We start from the raw sequence: 23,909 nt of genomic DNA, 5'->3' as shown, positions 1-23,909 counted from the left end.
AATCCTTCCCCATCGTCAAATTTTAAGCAGTGAGCAAGCACGTATCACTCATCATTTTGAATTTAGTGATGTGGCAATGCAGTTAAGTGTAGTTTGGTTTTAACTTTACACTGCATAAGTCACTATATGAGCTATAAAATGACAGTAGTCTCTCTGTTTCTTTGACTTCTAAAGTAATTTAAAACAAAATATTTGTAAGATTTTCAAACTCGGAGTACCAGCAAACCTGTTAAGGAAAAAAGTGTTTTCTGGGTACAGAAAATATGTATTTATAAATGTGCAAGTTATATAATTAAACATATATTATGGAGCACTTGTGTATGTGTGTGTGTGTATAACAATCTCAGTTATATGTTGTGTAATGGGATAAAATTAACATGAATAATTCAAATCCACAGGTAATGTCAGTCCATTATTTTAACCACGATTTTTTTGGGTGAGGGTAATTTCCTCTTATATTGTTCACAAATAGCAAAACTGATTGATGTGATTTTCACTTATGCTCCAGCCCTGGAGTGAATATATGAAAAAGAGGCATTAAGGAAGGTAAGGGAAAACCAGGCACCAGACTACTTTACCTATGGCTGAGTGGTACATAACTGTACCTTTCAGAAACAATGTCAATCACAGTCCTATCTCTGGTCCTTTGACCTTAGTGTCTTGAGTGCTGGAATTTCTCACTGTTTGGACTTTGAAGCTAGGGCTCCCAGTGTTCCTTCTGGATCTTTTATTTTCTTAGTTGGCACTTGATGCCTTTCCTGGGCATTTGACAATATATAACTTTTCTATCCTTTTCTTTGCATCTATATAAATCTTGTATCCATCTGGCACTGAGAAGGTTTCCAGAGAAACAAATTCCCTGACGGTCTCTGAGAGCTACTCAAGCTCAGCTGACAATATTTTATTGATGACTTTTTCATTTTGCAGAAAGAAATCTTCCCTTTTCTCTAAGGAGTGCTGACACAGAGACGTAGGGAAAAGTATTCAGAAAAAGAGAGTAATTACAAAAATAAGCTAAGGGAAAAGCTTGGTGGTGCAGTGGGTAGAACACTGGGTCTGGAGTCAGGAAGACCTGAGTTCAAAATAATTTTTTTTAATTATACTATGTTATGGAAATGCTTGTTTTATTCCATAAGTTAAATAAAAATTAAAAATAAAATTAAAAAAAAATTTGACCTTAAACACTTACTAACTGTGTGACTTGGGCAAGTCACTTAACCCTGTTTGCCTCAGTTTCCTCATCTGTAAAATGATCTGGAGAAGGAAATGGTGAACTACTCCCATATCTTTGCCCAGAAAACCTCAAACAGGATTATGAAGAGTCAGACACTGAAATGACTGAACAATAACCTCAGTTCAGCTCAGCCTTGCAATGGTATGCAGAAATCATCATCCCACATGAATTATATTGATTTTCACCAAAGAGTGCTGAACTTGGAATTATAGGACCTGGGTTCAAACCCTAGTTTTTTTAAGTGTTAACTTGGGATGAGTCAGTTCACCTTTCTGGTCAGGTGAACTGACTGGGCGTTGGTTTCTTCTATAAAATAAGGAGAGAGATGACCTCTAACGTTTGTTGTGGTTCTGGATCTATGATGCTCTGAGCACTGTGAGTTGTAAGAAACTCTAAAGTAGCCAGCTTCATTGGATAGGAATAGCTCAGGCAGGGGCTCCTTATCTAGCTCTATAAGACTTGATTAGTTTCTTGTCCTTGCCTAAAGCTTGCTTCTTATTTAAGGTAAAGTCCGTGGAATACCAGTCATAAAAGCTTATCTCTAATGGTCACTATTTGTGTGACCTTAGGTAAATAACTTAATCACTTTCCGTCTCAGTTTCCTCATCTATAAAATGAGGGGGTTGGAGTGAATGACCTTTGATATCTCTTTCGTCTCTAGAACTATGATCCTCTGAGGCTTACAAATAATAATAACTAGCATTTACATATAGCTTTAAGGTTTACAAAGTGCTTTTCATATGTTAACTCATTTGATACTCTCAACAACCCTGTGAGGTAGGTGCTACCATTACCCCTATTTTACAGATGGGAAAATAGGCTGAGAGATGTTAAGTGACTTGCCTGCATAGGTAGTAAGTAAATAAGGCAGCATTTAAACTCGGGTCTTCCCAACTAAGGCAGACTAGATGCTATTCAAATACATAGACACTTAATAAACCTCATCTTTTAAAAAAATATTCAATGATTTCTTTCTTCTTTTTAAAAATTGATTTAGGAGTAACTGCTGAAACCACATTGTATAACATCAACGTGAAGGAAGATATGTTTCCAGCTCCATTAAGGCAAATACCTGACGTACATTTCTTTTACAAGTAAGTGGAGACTAACCCTTCTTTGGTCAATTAGTCTTTTGGAAGTCTAGTCAGGCAAAGGCACTTAGAGTCGGGGTTATCTTTTGCTTTTGAAACATGTTCTAAGTATACATTAGCAAGTATGGTGGCCATTGTAGAGAACAGGTTTGGTCAGAAAGTTTGATCTCAGAAGTTCTTTGAAACATTTCCTAGTGTGTTACCACATTTGGAAGTATCTCTTCCTTTGAAATCCTATTAAATATGTGGTCTAGATTTATATACTTGGGCACACCTGCACATAGTATGTCAAACCAGTTTAAAACATAATTGGGAAATATTTAGCAAAACAAATAAAAATATAACACAACATACCTAATGTTAACTTGTGGTGTTCTAAGTTAATATGCAGCCTGCAGGGATCTACTTCCTATTTGAGTTTGACACTATTGGGGTAGAACAATTGATATGGTACTTAATGTATGTTTACTTGGACACGTGTTTTACTTCCTCAATGAGATATTAAATAAGACAGGAAGGTGGGGACTATATCTTATATATCTTTATGTCTCCCACAGTTCCTTGCCCATATAGGCTATTCCAAAAATTGGAATGCAGTCTTTAATAATTTAAAATTGTGCCAAGACTTTCAGGACAACCTGTATTTGGTGTTTGAAATATTTGGTGAATGAAGGAACTGGCAAAAAGTCTGAATAATGCATTATTTAGAAGACTCATCATTTTATTACTTTTGAAACCATACAGTATTATAAACTGGGCTAAGTGCAGTGTTGGGCAGCTAGGTGGTACAATGGATAGAGTGCCAGCCCTAGAGTCAGGAGGAGGACCTGAATTCAAATCTAGCCTCAGACACTTACTAGCTATGTTACCCTGGGCAAGTCATTTAACCCTGTTTGCCTCAGTTCCTCATCTATAAAATAAACTGGAGAAGGAAATGGCAAAGCACTCCACTATCTTTGTCAAGAAAACCCCAAATGCAGTCACAGAGAGTTGAACATGACTGAAACAACTCAACAACAACAATAACAATTGTAGTATTGCCTAACAGAAGCTCTGTTTTAATAAATATATGAGATTTTTATAATTAGCATGATGAAGCGTGAGCCTATATTGGAATAAAAATTTTTGTGTTTGGTGAACACTTGTAAAGTGCTTAAAAATAGCCTTTTCTTTTAAGTAGGAAAGTATCCCCTTTGATTGAAATCTTGTTTCAAATAATAATTCGCACAGTAGCTTTCTTTGCCACAGATGGTTTTAAAGCAAACTTCAGCCCAACCCCTGTAATAATCACAAGTTGCAAATTAGGGAAAAACTGAGTGAACGAAGTTTTGTAATGCCTCAGTTGGTATGGATCAGCAGGCATGCATTTGTCAGCAATTGTTTGGTTGGTATCTGTTTGGTTACTCTCATTTGACTTTGCATCAGGTCCTCCACGGTGACAGCGTCCTGCGACAGTGGGCGAGTGGCTGTTGTCACTATGAGATGCAATCTCAGCAAACCTGGCCAAGGTGTGATTTCAGTCCCCAGGTATTTATGTCTCTATGATCACTCTGTATTTCCATGTGTTACAAGGCAGGTATCAGCTCCTTACTTCTCCCAGAGCCCTCAGGTTCATTCTCAGCAGAAAGGGCAACAAATAGAAAAGAACTTGTAAATGAATATGTTTATTTACTAGAGCTTCACTAAATGCTAAGTAGGAGGGATAGTCTCTTGACCCTAATTGTTCCCCACTTCCCCAAAGGCATTTTCTCATTCTGTTTCACCTTACCATGATTATATAAAGAGTTTCCCCATTAATTTAAGTCCAGAGGCTTCTCATGTTTATCTATTTATTATTAATGTTATTTTTCTTTTTCAAGAGCAATGTATTGGCAATTGGGTTCTAGTCTTAGCTCTGTAGGCCTTTAGACAGGGCACTCGACCTTTTTGTGCCTCAGTGTCCTCATCTATAAAATGAAGAGGGTTAGACAAAATCTTTAAGGCTCTTTTCAATGCTAAAATTTCATGTTTCTTGAATATGTTTTTGTGTGTGTGCTTGTGTATAACTTTATTACTTTTGAAATTATATATACATATATAAAAAACTGTTACTTTTGAAAACATACAACATTGTAAACTGGGTTAAGTGTACATACAAATATATATGTGTATTTATATATGTGTGTATATATATATATATATATATATATATATGTTTCAATGCTAAAATTCCATGTTTCTTGAAGATTGAGTCAGACCTTTAAGAAATTTGCACTACTGTTAATCTAAATTGCTTAGATGTCAGTCAACAAATATTTCTTAATGACGTACTATGTGCCGGATACTATGTTAAGTTCTGGGTATTCAAAGAAAGACAAAAGACAGTCTCTGCCTTTGAGGAGCTCACAATCTAATGGAGACATGACATTCAAACTACTGTGTATAAACAAACTATATATGGAATATCAATAGAGGGAAGGCACTAGAATTACAGGGACTGGGAAAGGCTTTCTGTAGAATAAAGATGAAAATGTAATTGGGAAATTCTTAACAAAATAAATTATAATAAAGAATGCTATTGCTCTGTCCTTTTTCAGTTGTGTTTGACTCTTCATGACCCCATTTGGAGTTTTCTTGGCAGAGATACTGGAATGGTTTGCCATTTCCTTTAGCTCATTTTACAGATGAGGAAGCTGAGGTGAACAGGGTTAAATGACTTTCCCAGGGTCACGCAGCTAGTAAGTGTCTGAGGCCAGATTTGAACTCAGAAAGAGGAGTCTTTCTGGCTTCAGGCCCAGAACTCTATCCACTGAGCCACCTAGCTGCCCATAATAGAGAACAGATGATGTTTATGTGTGTGTGTGTGTGTGTGTGTGTGTGTTTTTTCCTAAGTCAATATGTGGCCCAGGAATCCTTATGTAGTGTTTAGTGGCCCCTATTTCTATTTGAGTTTGACACCACTCCTTTAGAAGGTGGGATTTCCACAAACTAGATTGACTTAACATAGTGCTATGATAATGGTGATGTTTTTCCTATTAGATAAAAAATAATTTGCTTCAGGTTCATGAGCATTCGGATGAAATGAGTGACTTTAGGAGGGCAGTTAGGTGGTGCAGTGGATAGACTGCTGGGCCCAGAGTCAGGAAGACTAGTCAAATGACACTTATTAGCTGTGTGACCCTGGGCAAGTCACTTAACCCTGTTTGCCTCAGTTACCTCTTCTGTAAAATGGGCCGGAGAAGGAAATGGTGAAGCACTCCAGCATCTCTGTCAAGCAAACCCCAAATGGAGTAATGAAGAGTTGGACATGACTGAAAAATGACTTCAGGAACTCAGAGGTAAACAATTAGTTTAAACTAGACAACTCATGGCACAATCATATGCTACAATGCTTACCTCTACCCTCTCATCATTGCTGTTTTATTTCTCTTTCCCTGCATGTTGAGTCATTTTCAATTATTTGAGAATAATGACACCAAGTTTTAGTTAGTTTTGCAACACTTTTGCCTTCTTCCAAGTGACAGATTTGCTTCAGCAATTAAAGAAAATTAAGATTAATTTTGTTTTGATAATTTTGTGACAGTCTTGAAGATGATTTGGGAACTGCTTCTGTGTTGCAAAACAAGGCTAAGAAGTTACTTGTCTATATATTTCTACTACCATCACTTAAATCATATTGTCTCTCCAAGTTAGAGTGTGAGTTGCTGGAGTACAAGACACAGAGTGTCTTGCTTTTTCTGTTTGTATCTCCAGTATTTGGCACATAATAAGGGCTTAATATATGTTTTTTTTCATTCATTCATTTGTTCACCTAAGGTGAACTGGTTTCCCTATACCAAAGACAAAACAGAAGATGCCGTAGGGCATTTAGGTTCTAGACATAGGACCACAATTAAAAGCAATACTCTGAGCCCTACAACAAAAGGATGTGTGCTTAACCAAAATTTTATTTATTAAGAGTCTGCTGTCTTAGGCACCGGTTCATACAAAAACCAAAGTGATTTTATTCTCTGCCGTCAAGGATCTTACAGAAAGCTTAGGAGGCAGTTATATGACAAAGTGGGTAGAGTACTCAGCTTGAAATCAGATAGATCTGAGTTCAAATCCAGCTCCAGACATTTACTCTATGTGTGATCCTGGGCAAATCATCTAACTTCTGTCTACCTCAGTTTCCTCAACTGTAAAATGGGGAGTAATAGCAGGGTGGTTGTGGGACTCAGATGAGACAATATTTGTAAAACATGTAGTAGAGCTTGGCACTTAGTAATCACTTAATAAATGCTTGTTTCCTCCTGTTGTGTTGGGGTGTATGCCACATTCATAGATAACTGTATAAGTGTTTTATTTATATATGTATATATACATACATACATATATATGTATATGTATATATGTATTTATGAATACAAAGTGATTTTGTCAGTGATGGGAAGATGGAATAACAACTGAAGGAAGTCAAGAAAGGCTACTTAAGGAGGGGCAATTGGACTGAGCCTTGGAAGGAGTTAGGGGTTCCAAAGGGCAGGGATGAGGAGGGAAAGTATTCTAGACATGGGCGATACGAAGACATACAAGCGGGATTTCATTTATGGTGAGTACCAGGGTAGGCCAATTTGGCTGGAATGAATAGTTCCTCTTTAATATTTTGCTGATATTGTTTCAATTGTAACTTTGAGCTTATGCCATCATTACCTTGACCATATTGTTCCTTGAGCCAGATTCTGAATTCTGAAAGTCCTGTTAATGGACGGGGGAGTCTTGCTGTCCCCAAAGGGATGATGTACAGAAATAGGCAATTTTTTTTTTTTTTTGGTGCCAAGAAGAAGGTAGATTTGTCCTTTAACTTTTATTGGCCTTCACTCCCCATGCTCATTACCCTGTCTGCCCTCCTCTTCTAGCCTGTAAAAGATTCTACTTCTCCTGGGGGAAAGGCCTAAATGTCAAAAAGAAAATTGGTGTCAATTTCAGCCCCATGGGCTCTTCTGTGAGGCTTTCTACTATAAGACCACAAGAGGGCGCTCAGCCATCAGAATATAGTCGAAACTTGCTGGGAAGCCTTTGGGCAACGTCTCCTTTTCACAGAGTTCTTTCTCAGGCAACTGTAAGCACCAAGATTTAGGGAGACCCTCCAGAGTTTGTAATGTGTAAAAACGAACTAGAGAATCATATTGGGTCACTTAAAATAATTTATAATATATAAAAAGGAGACTAGGTTATTGTTCTATTATTTTGTTGGCAAGTTTTATCATTTAAATGTATTTTTAATTATTGAAACAAAGTCATTAATAGGACTCTGTTTTAGAACACAAAGACTTGCAAGTTCATTAAGAAAAACTGAATTAGGAAAACACAAAAATCTAAAATCATAATAGTAGCCAGCATTTATATTGAATTTTAAGATTTGCAAAGACTTTTGGTAGGTTTTATTATTTGATAACCTATCAGTTGTAAAATGAATGGAGTGTCCATTATAAATTGAATGAAAGTGTAACAAATACAAACTTAAAGTTAACCAGAGCATTAACAAGCATTTATTAAATGCCTACTATATTCTAGATTCTGTGCTTGGCCCTAGGGACCTTAAGACAGTCTCTGCCTTCTTTGAGTTTATTATTTAATAGAAGGCAACACAACTAGGGGAATCCAGGGAACAGAGGTTTTGTCTGGGTAATCACGGGGATTGTGCATGTAGGCGCAGAGAGTCACAGGCTTCTTAGTATCAATGATAACATTCCCAGAGCAAGAGAAGAGGTAGAAAGGGGGATGAGGTGGGTAGGTACACACACCCTGGGGCAATATGTTTATAGTCTGGGTGAATGTATTCAATATGAAGCATGGTATAGGGGGGCTGATAAAGTGGGTTTGATGATTTTTCTCTCATTCACCCACATCTCAGCCCCAAGGAATGATGGTGATGATGATGATGATGATGATGATGATAAAAAACTGCAACACTAATTAAAATGACAGCTAACATTTATATAGTACTTTAAGTCTGGGAAAGCTATTTACATATATTGTATCATTTTATACTCAACAACTCTGGAAAGTAGGTGATACTATTTCCATTTTATAGATGGGAAACTGAGACATAGAGTGGTTAAATGACTTGCCTAGCGCCACCTTGCTAGTGTCTGAGGCCATATGACTCCAGGTGTACTTTGTCACCTAGTTGCCTAAACTGAAGCATTAATTCCCCTTAAGTTTGTGTGCATTGAAGAGTGGGGGATAGGAATGATTTCAAGAAGTTCTGGTCCAAGTATAGATTGACGTTGAGTCTGGGCTCCAGGCCTCTGGAAGTAGTACTAGGTTTCAGCTTAATGATTGCAGCTGGGGACACCAGGAAGGCTGTAGCTCTCAAGAATGGTTATTACTTGACTTTTGTCCAAAAGTATTATATTGGGTCAGGGAGGGAGGCCAGGGCTTTCAAGGACATAGCAGAAGAGCAGTGGATAGAGAGGGCCAGGTAATAGTTAGAATATAAAGAAATGATTTGAAGCCTATGTTGTGCGTCAGGATTTCTAATTTGGCTCTTGCTGGTTTAACAATTTTATTTCTACTAATTTTGATGGTTCCTAGGAACCTGTTATGTATCTGCCTGTTCTGGGGTTCTTAATTTGAAGTCTGTGTACTTAAAACAATTTTTTTATAACTGTAATTCAGTATAATTGGTTCCCTTTGTAATTTTATGCATTTTTAATGCATTTTTCTGCGAAGGGGCCTAAAGACTTCAGCAGACTTTCAAAGGAGAGCCTGACACAAAAAGGTTAAAAACCCTTGAGGAAAATCTACCACTTGATCTACCACCTATAAGCATGGTTGGGCTGTTACCCTAGCATAGCAATCAATGTCTCCAGCCTTTCTATGATGAGCTGGGTTACTCATTTCACTAAATAAGGCCTCAAGATGATGGGGGTAGAATTGGTTCTGACAATGAAGTTCCCAAATAAGGTAATAGAATTTGATAGTAAAGTTATATGTGCCTACATGCCCCTGTCCTTGTGCACATGCTGGATAGGAGAAGCCTGTGCTGATAATAAATCCCCTGAACTGAATAGAGAATGTCTGTCCTTGCTAGTTAGCCTAGCCTCCTGTTGGGAACTTGAGATTCCTTGGAAATCTGTGCCTATAATACCTGACTTGGAGGAAGGGCTTGAGATAATAGTAATAACACACGTTGGTGCAGGACTGAGCATCCTGGTTCACAGAGATAAAGTGTTATAAACAGAATTAAAGTCTTGTAAGCATGTGTTTGCTAAAAATAGGATACGCTTCACTAAGGATTGAGCAAAATTTTTTAAACCTCATTGATGTGAAGTCAAATGAGAGTTTTTAACTATTTCGAAGGTCACTTATTTCATCTTTCATTGGATTGTTGTCCCTGATTTTTTATTTTGTATCTCAATTTAAAAAGGATTTTATATCCAAACTTTATTCATTTGGTTTTGGTCAATAGGAAACATTTCCTCAAACTGTCTCTTTCAAATTTTTCAAATGCATCACAACGATAATATTTCCCTTTCCTACTCTAGCCCCTTAATTCTTTCTCCAATCTACAGATTTTCTCATCAACACTTGTGGTTTCAATGGGACAATATGGTTATTTTCCAAATATAGTTATTTTCCAAATATTCTCTGTACTTGCTTGGTAGGCTTCTCATACCCATGGAGGTGTTTGTATCCTGGGTTAGGAGCCCCTTTTGAGAAGTCACGAAAGACATTGGGTTGGCAGCTGCATTTCCACTATTATTTACAGGAAGTAGAGATATTCAGAGGAAAAAATAGTCAGGAAACACACAATTTAACCATAACTCCATTTTCTTTTTGGACTCTTTTTTTGGTCATTGTTTTTCTTGCTGTTTTCAGTATCCTTGTAAATTGTGTACGTTATTTTAGCTTCCTGTTCTTTTTTGTTTCCTACTTCAATCCATAAGGAAGACTTTCCTTGTTTGGATTGTGTTTTCAAAATTATGTCTATGGGAACAGATATTTTATTTTTGTTACATATAATTATATTATATATAAATATATGATATAATAATATTGTATGTGATATATATATATATATATTTATTTCAGATAGAAAACACTTTATTGGATTATGCCAGTATAGTGATGGATCTGTGAACTCACTTATGTGCTTGCTCTTTCCAGCAATGCAGACATCAGTTCAGTCATGCCTACCCATCTTGGGTATATCTCCATTGAGGACAATTCATTATGTTAGAATGAAATGAGTAAGCAGAAGCCAAACTACTTTCAGTTCCAGAGTCTCATTAAAAGTGAACTTTACAAAGGAAAGGCATCAAATCACTGTAGTATTTTGACATTTAACTGTAACTTCAAAAATTACATCACAGAGGTTCTTTGATTTTTTTTCTTTACAATCACTTCAATTACCACATTTATTTTTGGAAAAGAAAGGATTATGATCATCCTTTTCATTTCTTTTGGGCTTTTAAATTTTTGCATCTGTTGTTTCATTTTATCCTCAAAAGAGACGTGTCTAGTAGGGTAGATATGATTCTCCAATTAACAGATAACAAAACTGAGTCACTGAGTTTGTGACTTGCCTAGGGTCACATTGCAGATTAGAAACTTAACTAGGACTGACAATCCACTCTCCTAACAACTAACCTATTCTGTTTCTAGTGTTAGTCACATAGATTCTACTTTTTTGTTGTTGAATTTTTAAAAAACCAACCTAAGATTTATTTTTTTTCTATATATGCTTTTCTATAGCAGACAACCGTTTTGATTTTTCTTTAAAACTAAAGTCTTACGCTGATTGTTCACCTTGGTGTGAAGGTTGCTAATGGAGTGCAAACTGTGATAGGTCCTAAATTCAAAAGGCTTCAAATACAGACTTTGTGGTGTGTTGTATATGTCTTCTGTGGACTTGTCTAGCTAAGCTTGGCCTTCAGGTAATGATTTTTTCTGCTTTTTGGGACATGTGCAGCCTGTCTACTTAGGTATGGCAAAGATGTAATCTCACTTTCCAGAATCATTTAAATATTAGTGTCCAGCACTTAGCACAATGTCTGACCCACAGAGGGTGCTAAATAAATGTTGTTTGATTGATAGATGAGAAGGCAAATGTGAGCATAGTGTAGGGAGAAGGAGGTCAGGCAAGGGATCGTGTTTATCCATTTTTAAAGTAGATTGGAAAGATCAATTAATCAACAAACATTTATTAAAGACCTACTATGCATCAGATAGTGTGTTAGACACTTGAGATGAAAGCCAAAAGCCAAAAATATCTATTCTTGAGGAGCTTACATTTTAATGGGTAACACTACGTGTAGTTATGACCTGGTGGTAGGGGGAGAACATTAGCAGCTGGGAGACAAAATATCCCATGCAGTAAGAAGCATTGGAGCTAAGTGTTGAAGGACTCTATGGATTCCAGAAGATGAGGAAGGAGGGATTCTAGGGATAGGGACTGTCAGTGCAACGACACAGAGTTGGGAAGGATGAAATGAAGTGCTTTTTAAGGTGAAAATCACTGCCTATAATTATGAAATATTATGACCTCAAAGAATGTTGTTAATTGGTTATCCAAATTCAAAGTAAAAATAATTTAACTTTGAAAGGCTTTTATCTGCCAAGAGCCAAGAAATGTAAGCAGATCATTATAACACTTTTCATCATGGAATTTAATTTTTTTTAGTGACTCTCCTTCCCTTGAACCACCAAGATTCTGAAGTTTTAAATTTCCTTTTCTGATTATAATTCCTGTCCTTCTATATGTACCTCTCCTACTTCTTCACCTCGCTTCCCCACAACATGACCTTCAGTCTCTCAAGTCTCTCTCTGCTTTCCCAGCTGATCACCCTTTCATGGCTTCATTTCTCTCCTTTCACAATCTTGACCATTGCTATCAAAGTCAGTCACTTCAATAACATGAACTCCTCCATCACTGGATTCTACGCTCCCTTGATTGACTGTTGTTTCTACCCACATAATTCTTTTTTTTTTTTACATTTACCATATAATTTTATTCCAACAATGGATATTTCTAACATACTTGTTCGAGACATAAGGCAACACTTAGTACAATGGAAACTCCTTGAGTATAGGGAGTTTTAAATTTTAGTCATTGTATCCCAGGTACCTAGTATCTTGCCCAACACATTTGTGCCTTGCATTTAATAAAGATTGAATCATTGTTCATTGAAAAATTGAACAAATGAATTATGTTGTAGCCCATGTTGTAAAGCCATGACTAATTAAAACAACAAAAACAAAGCGATATTATTAGCAATGATAGATCTGAGTGAGGATCAGGACATTCGGCTAATTGAGGTTCTGTCTCTGTGTGAATTCTTAATCATCTGAATTTTCTCCTGGTTATTCAAAGTTGTTGGAAGAAGTCTCCAAAGTGCATACTTGAGTCCACCACACATTCCTGATATCTAACCTCACTGGACCGTTACTACTACCAAGCAATCCATTTATTGCTCTCTGATAGGCTTCCTGTTACACTACTTACAGTAGCTATTCAAAACTTTTTCCTCATAGCTCTAACTTTACCCCATTGCCCCTTCTCTTTTTGTAGATGTCCTTGTCTCCTACTTCAGTGAGAAAATTAAGGCCACCTGTGGTGGGTTCTCTTGTATCTCCTCTTTTGCATCTTATGCCCTCTCTATGTTTTTTTTTCCCAAACTTCTTTCTTTCTTTCCTCAAGTTCCAGAGGATTCTTTGCAAATGTTAACTACTCCTTCAGTGCTCTCTTTTCCTCATTAACTTCTGTCTTCTCTGGGATTTTGTTCTATTGATTATTTTTCCCCTTCCTTCTCATCCTCTCTTATCTTCAGGATTTCACTTTTTAATGAGTCTCTCCCTTCTGCCTATAAATATGCTCAGTTCTTCCCATCCTAAAAGTAAAAACCCAAACAAATGCTTCTCTTTACTTTGATACCCTCTCATTATTCAATAAAGGGCTTTATCAGTAAATATTTATGGAATGCTACCTACCAGACACTAAGCTATGTGTTGGTAGTACAAAGACAAAAGTGAAAAAATCACCACTCTTAAGGAGCTTATAATCTATCAGAGCGACACAACGTGCATATGTATAAATGTACACACACACACACACACACACAATAGATGCAAGTAATTTGGGGTGGGGAAAGCACTAGCAGTTGTGAGAAGTTCTTCAAATATAAGGTGGTGCTTGAGCTGATCTTTGAAGGAAACTAGGAATTCCTGACTTGAGGAACAACTAGTACAAACTTATTACATGGAGTGTTTTCTATGAGGAATATGCGGATAATGGATGGAGGATGTAAGCAGAAGGGAGAGACTCATTAAAAAGTGAAATACTGAAGATAAGAGAGGATGTTTGGATGTATATGTAAAAGTATATATAAGTATATATGCATACAAGTATATATGTATGTATAGTGTGCATATGTGTGCATACATAGTGTATATTTAGGTATATGTTTATATTTGTATATATGTGTAAATATATAGGTATATATGTATATATAGCATGCACATACACGCACACACACACACACGCACGCATGCACGATAAGACAAGAGGGTGTGGGGCAAAGCCTTGGGATCAACCCAAGGATATACGAGAGTTTATATGTCATATGTATATATATATATATATATAATACCATATATATTTAGGATATATGATATGGATGATGGTCCAGCAAGGAGACTGAAAAGGAGCAATCAGAAAGATAGGAGAACAAAAATAGAAAACCCAAGCAACTATCTGTTCCCTTTCTCTCCTTTCTTTCATGGCTAAACTTTTATAAGTACCCTCACTAGTCTCTACTTCCTTACCATGCTCTGCTTTTCCATGCTTTGGGGGCAAGTTGACTTCTGTTCTCACCCTTTTATTCCAACTACTTTCCCCTGGTGATCAATGACTTCCTTATTGCCAAATTCAATGGATTTTCTTCTGTACTCATGTTTCTTGATTGCTCTGCATCATATCACACTGTTGATCTTTGGTCATTCTAGATATTCTCTCCTTCCTTGGATTCCATGACACTACTCTTCCTTTGTTCTCCTCTGTGTCTAAATGTTTCTTCTCAGTTTTCTTCTTTGTTGGTTCATCTTCATCCTCTTCCTTTTAGTTATATTCAAACCTCTTCTCTTTTTTCTTGATACCCTCTTCCTTGGCAGTCTCATTCATTCTTATGACTTTGACTATCACTTTTGGTTTAGGTATATGTACGTGTGTGTGTGTGTGTGTGTGTGTGTGTGTGTGTGTGTGTGTAACCCTGGTCAAGTCATTTGATTCATTATTAATAAATACATATTTAATTACCTAATGGATATTTCCGCTTAGATCTTAAATTCCGCATATCCCCAAACTGAACTCATCAACTTCCTTCCTCCAAAACTTTCTTTCCTCCTAGGCTATATTTACATGGATTTAAAGGTGATGGAAACTTAACATGTAATCATTGAAAGAAAAAATTGTTTCCTTGGTTTCAATGAATTTATGACTAAAACAGGCATTTCCACAAGGTTGGTACAGGAAAAAAAAAGTGACTGGATTTTTGGAATCTTTGCTCTGTCATTTCTATCCATGTGACCTTAGCCAGGTCATTAATCCTCTAGCGGATTTCATTTCCTCATGAATAAAATAAGGACTTTAGACTAGATGACTCTGAGCTTTTGTGTGAGAGGTTCTTTCCAAATGGCTTCTTTTTCTATTTAATAAGCTTTTAAATTTCTTTTAAAATTCATTTGTACTTTATTGTAGAAGCAGATTGACTTAACATTCCTCCCCACACATATAACAAGTGAGCAATGAATAGAATATTAGAAACTTTTTTCTTCTCCAGACCCTGAGTATTTATGTGATCCTGGGGCTGAGATAGAATTATCTATGCCCAAGGTGATTCACCTAAAAATTGGCATAGTGAAGGCCTTGAAGTCAGGGGCTTTTTTATTTTTGACTCTCGTGCCTAGCATGGTGCCTAGAAAATGCTTAATAAATGTTTGTAGATTGAATACAAGTCTGTTCATACAATATCCTCCAGAAACTGTTTCTCTTCTTCAGCACATGTCCAGCGGGCACCTGTGATGGCTGCACATTCTATTTCCTGTGGGAGAGTGCTGAAGCTTGTCCTTTGTGTACAGAGCATGACTACCATGAGATCGAGGGAGCCTGCAAGAGAGGATTTCAGGTATGGGATATAGTAATGAAACTGTAGTAGTTAAGGAAGTCTGCTCATGGGCCTCTGTATTATAGGACCAATCTAAGTATCAGAGATGCATTTGTTATTTTGGAGATGTAGCTTCCTGGTTTAACTATCGGGTCCAAGCTTATTCATAAACTAATGTGACTTGAATATGTGTTTAAAATAAAATGTGTTGCTTTAGCTACAGAATATCTGATGTGCTGAGGCAGCAGATGTAGGATTGGGTAAACATTGATGTCATTAAAATGATATAGTTGTATGACCAACTAAATAAAAATGAGGGACTGACCCAATTAGTATGCCTAACATTTAATGTTCCTTTGAAGACAGTATGGGCTTGTGTTTTTAATATTCTTACTTAAGGGAGGCCTGTGAAGGAAAAAAATGTACATGCTCATACATATACTCAGATGTATATTAATACATTATTAATACATTTTAGTGACCATTTCATTAGAGGGAGTGTTTGGCTTTTAAAGATGGAGAAAACAAAGCCCAGTAGGTTTTCCCCAGTGGGGAAAACAACACAGTGAATTGTCCTGAGACAATTTGTGCCAAGTGATGGTGGCAGAGTGGGAGGAAAGAGAGAAGATCCCACTAAGAATCACAGTTTTTCAACGGTCTATAAAAATTAACTATGTATGGTACTCAAAATGTGAGACCCTTGTCCAGGGCCCAGCCAGTGCATATACAACAAGAAGATCTAAATCAAACCAATCTTAATCTTCTTACTACAAATGAAAACAGAAGATAAAAGGAAGTTAAAGCTGCAAGAAGATATGGCTCATAGGTCCTCCTTGTAGAGGCAAATTAAAGAGTTGGTGGCACGGGTTTTATTATGCATTCAAGGGCATCATTTCATGAGCAAATTGGTCAGCGCATATTGCAGTGTTAATGATAAGCATTCACAAAAAGATCAACATGAGAATACTTGAAGCCAACAGATGTGGGAACATCTGTTATAGAGAATGAGGAAGTAGAGAAATTCTACAAGGAACTTAAGACCCTTCAAAATGAATGACATATACTTTAACATCCAGTGACTTTACTGCAAAAGGTGCACATAGGAGAGGATGCCAAAAAATAGGTTGAGAAACATGGTTCAGCAGTAGGAAATAAGACAGGCCAAAGGCATATAGACTATGCAGAACCATCATGCTTTTGTATCATGAATATTTTCTTCAAGAAAAGATTCATGAGGCACCAGACATGATAAACCCTAAATGATATCTCAAAAGGTGACAGTGTTAATCTCCAATGAGACAAGAGCTAACTGCTGAGTGATACGGGAGGAATTCCAGAATCCCCTATCTTTGTATAGCCAGGCAACACAACTTCTCAGAGAAAGTAGAATAGCAAATTAGAAGAAAGAATGAAAAATAAGGGGCCATTATGTGCAATTGAGGCAACCTAACCCATTTAAACAAATTGTTGACACTGAAAAGTGGAAACTGTTGATTTCTGCTGTCATTTCCTTTCCATATGAGCTTGACCAAACCACTCAGCCCCTCTTAGACTTAATTTTCTCAAGAGTAAAATAAAAGGCTTGGATAGATGACCCCTGAGGACTTTTTCAGCTTTCATTCTCTTTGTGAGAGGCTCTTACCTCCATGATTTCCAGACTATCATCATTTCCTAAGGAAGCTTAATTGATGGTAGGATTTATAGTAGGATGGACAAGAGTCACACTAGATGAGAAGGTATAGCTAGCTCATTTGGGATCTAAAATTATTACTCGTCCTTCATTCTAGAAGAGGACCTGTAACATCAAGAAGGTGATGTCTGGACTTACAAGTAAATTGGAGTTAAGTGAGGCAGAGCTGTGCAAAGTCATTAGTCTGACTCTCTGCCAGACTCATTGGAGTCCAGTAGCATGACAGAAATCAAGACAACTGGCAGTGGCCCATGGTACAGTGGGAGATGTTGGCCTTTTTAAGCTAAGGCATTTCCCAGGTCTCAGTTTGTCTGAGGCAGTGATTAAAGGCTAGGTAAGAATTGAGAAAAAAGATGGCCTAGTTTGCCTTCATGAAAGAATCAATCTGGGAGGGTAAGACCCTCAGAGTTCCTGTCTAGAACAGAAACAATTGCTACTTACACTTACTCTGAGCCATTAAAACCAAAACCAGAATCTAAAATATTGGAATAAGGAGTACCCATATCATGGGTTTTGGATGTACCAAAGCACCCAAATGTTCATCTTTATTAGTACTGTGCTGTAAAGTTCAAACCACAGGCGGGCCATTTGTTTTTCTGTGTTTCACAGCCGTAGATTATTTGATTAGCTCCAATTAGTCATCCACCAATGTGATCAGCTCAAAAACATGTGCAGCTAATCATAAAGGGGATTGAGTAAGGGAGTGTGGATAGATTAGCAAAAACCCATTACCATTCCTGGGAAAGCATTTCTCCCCACGTATACCTTTATTTTGGGTCAATGGTGTTTTCTTTTTGTATAAGTAACAGCTTTACTAAGATCTTATTACACATCAGTGGTCCTTTGTAATTATTTAATTCTGTTTTAAAAATTAATTTTTTTCTTAACTTAAACATTAAAAAGGAGAACATTTCCATATGTACAGAAGAATACGAAAAGATCCTATGTGAAATTATGAATCCCCATTTTACAGTGCTTGCTTTTTTAAAAAAGTAAATAATGAGTTTTGTACATTTCTTTAACAACTATCCTGCTCGTCTTTGCTTCCTCCTGAACTTCCTTCTCTTCTGTGCAGAAAAATGTTACGATGCCCTTCTTTTTTAGTGTCACTATTGCTACTTTCCAGTTAATTGAGAGAAAGAAAGGTTAAAAAAAAGCACCTTTGTGACAAAAAAAAAGCATAGTCAAATGAAACTAATCTGTATCTACAAATACCCATCATTTCTCCATCAAGATGTAGGAAACATGCTGCATCATAGGTGCTTTGGTCATTGCTTTGATTTAGAGTTCTTACTCTTCTCACAGTTTTTCTTTACAGTGTTGTCCCTGTATGAATTCTTCTGATTTTGCTCGTTTCAGTCTGTATCAGTTCATGCTATACTGGACTCTCTAAAATCATTGGCCATTGTTTCTTATGGCATAATAATATTCCATTACATCCATATAGCACAATTTGTTCTACTGTTCTCCAGTTATCTAAGGCAATCTAAGATCTCTCCCTGCTTAGATTATAATTTCTCCTCCTTCTCCTTTTTAATTCTCAAGGTGTTAGTTTTGCTTGTGACTATTCCTCTTGGATATAATCCCTATTCTTAATTCCCCTTTCCCCATCTCTTCTTGTTTACATATTGAGTTTGATATATTTCTATACTAAACTTTATGTATGTATTTAGCCTTCCATTGTCCATTTCAGATAAGAGTCAAGGTTCATACGATACCTGCTCCTTCACCTCCTCATATTCTTTTCACCCATCCCAGTTATAAGAAATAGCAAGTGTCATACTCTTCTTCCTCTTTTCCATAGCAGTGCATTCCCTTTTTTTTTTGGTAATCTATTCTCTTTATCCTATTAAAACACTTAGGACAGAAACAATATTCCCTAAGATCTTTATTTTTCTTATTTTACTTCCTTGGTTCTCTTTGGACACATTACAGTTCTGAAATGACCTTGGTTTCTTTTCCTTGTATTAAAGTTTTTAGCAGTAGATTATCATGCAAGTCCTTTAAAATGTTCAGACAAATTTAATTTTCTAGAGTTCTCTGGACTCTTACATTTATATTTCAGAGTTTCTACTTAGCTCTGATATTTTTTTTTTATCAGGAATGCTTGAAAGTTCTCTATTCACTAAAAATCAACCCCACCCCCCAATGGATCAAACTCAGTTTCACAGAGTGAGCTATCCTTGGTTGTAAGTCAACATAAAGCTTTTGGCTTTTGGAATATTATATTCAATGTCTCCTGTGGATTTTAGTAGAAGTTGCTAAGTTTTACATGATCTTGACTGTAGTTATGTGGTACTTGGACTACTTCCTTGACACTGGTGAACCTTTAGGGTTTCCTTTTAGGAGCTGATCAGTGGATTCTTTCTCTTTACTTTGTCTTCTGGTTCTAATACATTTGGGGAGTTTTAATTCATGATTTCTTGAAATATAGTGTCTAAGTTTTTTTTTTCTTTTTTTCTGAATCATGGTTTTCAGGGAGTCCAATAACTCTTAAATTATTTCTCAACTTGTTTTGGTTTTCTTCAGATTTTTGATATTGAGTGTCTTACATTTTCTTAATCTTCTGATTTTGTTCTAATATTTAGAAATTCTATTTCTTGGGTAATGTTCACTACTTTTTCTTCTGAGCTACTTATTCTTCAAATTATTTTCTCAAGAGTTTTTAAAATGCCTTAGTTTTTTATTTCTTCTAGTATTCATGTAGTCTTTGTGAAAAACACATTTTTTCTTTTGAGTCTCTGCTTATACATGTTATAAAGTTAGATTTTTGTTTTATAATTTCTAAAATGTTAGTGGTTATTTTCTTTGATTTACTTATCCCTCCAGCTCCAGTTCCTAAATTGGGGTTTTGTGTTAGGACCAGGGTCCACCCCTTGTTCCTTTGAGTGGAATGATGTGTTCTGCTTGTTCTCCACCTCAATTCCTTCATTGACTTTCACCTTCTAGGGATTGTCCCTCTCCACTCCAACTGGATCTTTGAGGTTCAAAATGTTGGATATTCAGGGCCTTCCCTGGAGTCTTAGGTGAGAACATTAGGGCCTTAGAGTCCCTTGGCCTATCCCAATCTGAGCACTGTGGCACTGTATATGCTCTTATGTACTGTCATTTTCCTCTCTTTCTACCCTCTCTCCCACCCAGTCTTCCGTGGTCCCTCCCTTAGATCTTTCTGACCATCTTGGGCTTTTCTTTAGAGAATTTTCTTGGCTTGCTGTCTCCAGATAGCTACAACTGTTTGCAGGTCATAAATATTCTGTTCATGAGTGTACTAATGTTTTTCAGGGGCTCTTGGGATGACTTTTTGTGTAGTTCTGGAGCAGAAAATGTTAGTTATTGTATAGTTACTGTATAGTTACTATAGTTCATGGTCATTATTTATCCTGGTATGAACTCAAGGATTTTTTCTGGATTAGGTTTGTGGGACTTAGGTGGTCTGCCTCAAGTTCAGATGTCTATTTTGAGAAGAAGTCTTCACACATCTGTACTACCAATGGATGAAATCCTGTTGGGGGAAACTTGCAGAATCCATGAGCCCTACTCTCTGATTAGTTACTCTGACTAGGCTGACTGTCTACATATCCATTGTGATTCTGAATACCCAGATATCAATTTACTTTATAGCTTCATGCAATGTCAGCATTAAAATATAGTCTCTCATGTCATGTGCTAGATTATAAAATTCTTAAGGGGAATGATTGTCCTGTTTTCTTCATCTTTGTATTCTGAGTGTCTAGCACAATACAATGCTCATGGGAACTTTAGAAATGTTTTCTGAACTTGTCCAACTGTCCAACTTAATGGAATTTGTAATGCTGCTTCTGTTTTTTTTTTTTTTTAGGAAACCTTATACGTATGGAATGAACCAAAGCAATGCATTAAAGGGGTTTCCTTGCCAGAGAAAAGACTGGCCACATGTGAAACAGTTGATTTTTGGTTAAAAGTGGGAGCAGGAGTAGGTGCTTTTACAGCAGTTTTACTTGTGGCTTTGACCTGCTACTTCTGGAAAAAGAATCAAAAGTAAGTACCCATAATTCTTCTTAGAATGACAGACCATAGGTTCGGTCTAGCTTATGAAAACTAAGTTCTTTACCTCATAGCATCTGGAAGTCTCTTGTAAAAATTACAGAGAAAGCCTCATATATAGCAAACAAACGGCATCATTTTGCCCAAATCATAGGATGAGATCAAAGAACTCAAGTGCTGGAAGAATCTTAGAAATTACCTAGCTCATCTCCTTTATTTTAAGATGAGGATCTTAGGATCTCAAGGGATTAATCTACTTGTTCAAGGTCACACAAATTAGCCAATGGGAGATCTGAGATTAGATCCAGGTTTTTTGAGAAGTGGTCCAATTCTTTTCACATTATACCATGTTATTATCTTGCCTCTTCTACCACTATTTTAGTATTCAGAATTGTGAAGTTCACTAAGTTTAATGGCAGAAATAAAATTTGTTTCCCCCAGTAGAATGTGAGCTTTGAGGGCAGGGACTATTTCATTTATGTCTTCATAGCCCTAGAACAGTGCTTGACAAAGACTAGTCACTTAATAAATACTTGTTGTTTGATTATTTACCCTCAGAATTCTACCTTTATATTAATGTTAAACTTCTTGACTTCTTTGAAGTGACTAATTTGTTGGTGGAAATGGGAAGTACCAGGTATAGTGGATGATGTAGAGAGATCCAGAACATCTGTCTTCCCTTTCCTACCTCTTGTTGTCTCATTCATACTGATTAAATCATGGGGGTCCTTATAAATACTCCCTCTTCTCCCTGTCCCATCCCCAAATCCAAGAAATATATTCAGGGCTCTGTGTTGTGTCTCTGTTTTGCAAATTCCCAACAGTTTGGAAAATCAGTCAACATAGAATAACTGGTGTCATTGACTTTGTTGTATTTACCTATCAAAGTCTTAATGAAAGTTTGTGTGTCTAGCCATTGGAAAGAAAGACTATAATAGTGCTCTGTGGAGAAGGATGAACATTTGAATAGGGTGGAAGAATTTTACTATTGGAACAGTTAAGTTGGGAAATGGTTACCTACGATAAGTGACTCTTGATTAGTATTTAAAACCCTAATTGCTGTTTTTCCTCTTCTTTATTATTTAGGCTGGAATATAAATATTCCAAATTGGTAATGACAGCTAATGCAAAAGAGTGTGAGCTCCCTGCTGCAGATAGCTGTGCTATCATGGAAGGGGAAGATAATGAAGAAGAAGTTGTATATTCCAATAAACAGACACTCCTGGGGAAGCTCAAATCCTTGGCAACAAAGGTAAGATGTAGAATTTGAACTTAGTACGGCTGCACATTCATAGACCCATGACCTCACAGGTTTGTATATTTGGCATTGAGGCAAATTGCCCTCAAATTAAGATCTATCTCCACTGCAAATTTTTCTCCCCTTTTAAAAACAAGATTGTTCCATATGGGCAGACTAAAGCCATTCTGAACTGATGAATAATTAAAGGTAACCATGTGCATGTGAAAAAAGTATGTTGGAAAACTTACTTGCAGGTTAATGAAACTAAAGAGGCCAAAGGTTGGCAGACACTTTCAAAGTCTTGCATCAATACAGCATGTATATTTGTTTTCCAGAAGAGAATCAAAAGGTACTGGATATGAAAAATACTAAATAGTATTTAAAAAAATTAAATTGGCTATATTGTAACAGACAGAATGTGTTACTAATTTGGGAGTCATATCTTAATCAGTTACCTCTATACAGTCAGATCAACTAGGTCAAGCAAAAATAAACATCGACATCCAATTAGAAGAAAGGCTACTGGTGAGAACCAGATATTTTAATTAATTATACCAGCTTCAACCTCACCACTTCAAATGAGTCATTAATACCTAAAGTTGGAAATAAAAAAAGACAAAAATAATGCCTGTGATAATCACTACTTTTTGCAAAATATTGGTTGATATAAAGCAGTTGCCATGAGAAGGAGGTCAAAAGAATCCAGATGCTTCCTTAGCCAACTTGCTTGAGAGGACAGAAATAGCTGTCAAAGGCAGTGCCAGTGAAGGGCAGTTTTTCAGAATGTTTGTTTTACTTATGACTATTCCCCCCCTGGGTTTCCCCCATTTTTTTTTCCCCCCCCCCCCCCCCCCCCCCATCTAATTTCTAAAATACTATCATGGAGGATGACATAGGCTAATGAGCAGTATTCCCTCATAAAATAGCAAAAAGCAGTGGAAGCCAAAACCAGTCAACAGAAAATTTGGCCTAAGACTCAATCTGGTTATATCTCAAGAGTGTTCCAACATAGAATTGGCAGGAGAGCAACAATTAGATATAAAATGAAACCAACCTGTAGATGTTTCTATAGCAGTGTATCATCACTGATAATGATCAACTGATGAGATGAAGAAGGAAAAATAGCCCTTCAAATGATTAAATTAGGAGGACCAAATATACATTGAGAAAATCCATGCTGAAGGCAATAAAATACTAAAAGCACTGGGTGGGGGATAATCCTATAAAATACCCCAGGGAGGGGAAGGTTTGAAAAGAATAGAGAGATGAAAGACAATGTTAAAATACCCACAAAGTGATTTATAGAACATCAATACCTTCTGGCTCATATGTCTGCTTTAGGAAATCTTTATAAAAATGATAGATGTGTTTATTGATGAAAATATAGAAAGGAACAGGTAGAATTTTTAAAACAAATTTGTTATTGACACTTCTATTTGCTGTCATTTCTTAATACCACCCCCCCCAAGCCATTCCTTATCACAAAGTAGTTTAATTAAGAGAA

General features: G+C 36.6%; 1 protein-coding gene across 1 annotated transcript in view; it reads left to right on the top strand.

Annotated features, from left to right (window-relative positions):
• Positions 1-23,909, top strand: part of KIAA1324L (KIAA1324 like) — a 196,020-nt gene that overhangs the window by 165,054 nt on the left and 7,057 nt on the right. Inside the window, exons 17-21 of the mRNA XM_027838883.1 lie at positions 2,232-2,328; positions 3,751-3,852; positions 15,347-15,473; positions 20,981-21,159; positions 22,252-22,417. Coding sequence (XP_027694684.1) covers positions 2,232-2,328; positions 3,751-3,852; positions 15,347-15,473; positions 20,981-21,159; positions 22,252-22,417 — 671 coding nt within the window. The remainder of the gene's footprint in view (positions 1-2,231; positions 2,329-3,750; positions 3,853-15,346; positions 15,474-20,980; positions 21,160-22,251; positions 22,418-23,909) is intronic.

The sequence above is a fragment of the Vombatus ursinus genome, unplaced genomic scaffold (genome assembly GCF_900497805.2).
Source record: "Vombatus ursinus unplaced genomic scaffold, bare-nosed wombat genome assembly UNPS02014830.1, whole genome shotgun sequence".
In the NCBI taxonomy this organism is placed as follows: domain Eukaryota; kingdom Metazoa; phylum Chordata; class Mammalia; order Diprotodontia; family Vombatidae; genus Vombatus; species Vombatus ursinus.
Note: the sequence above shows the minus strand (reverse complement) of the source record. Positions and strands in the feature narration are given on the sequence as shown.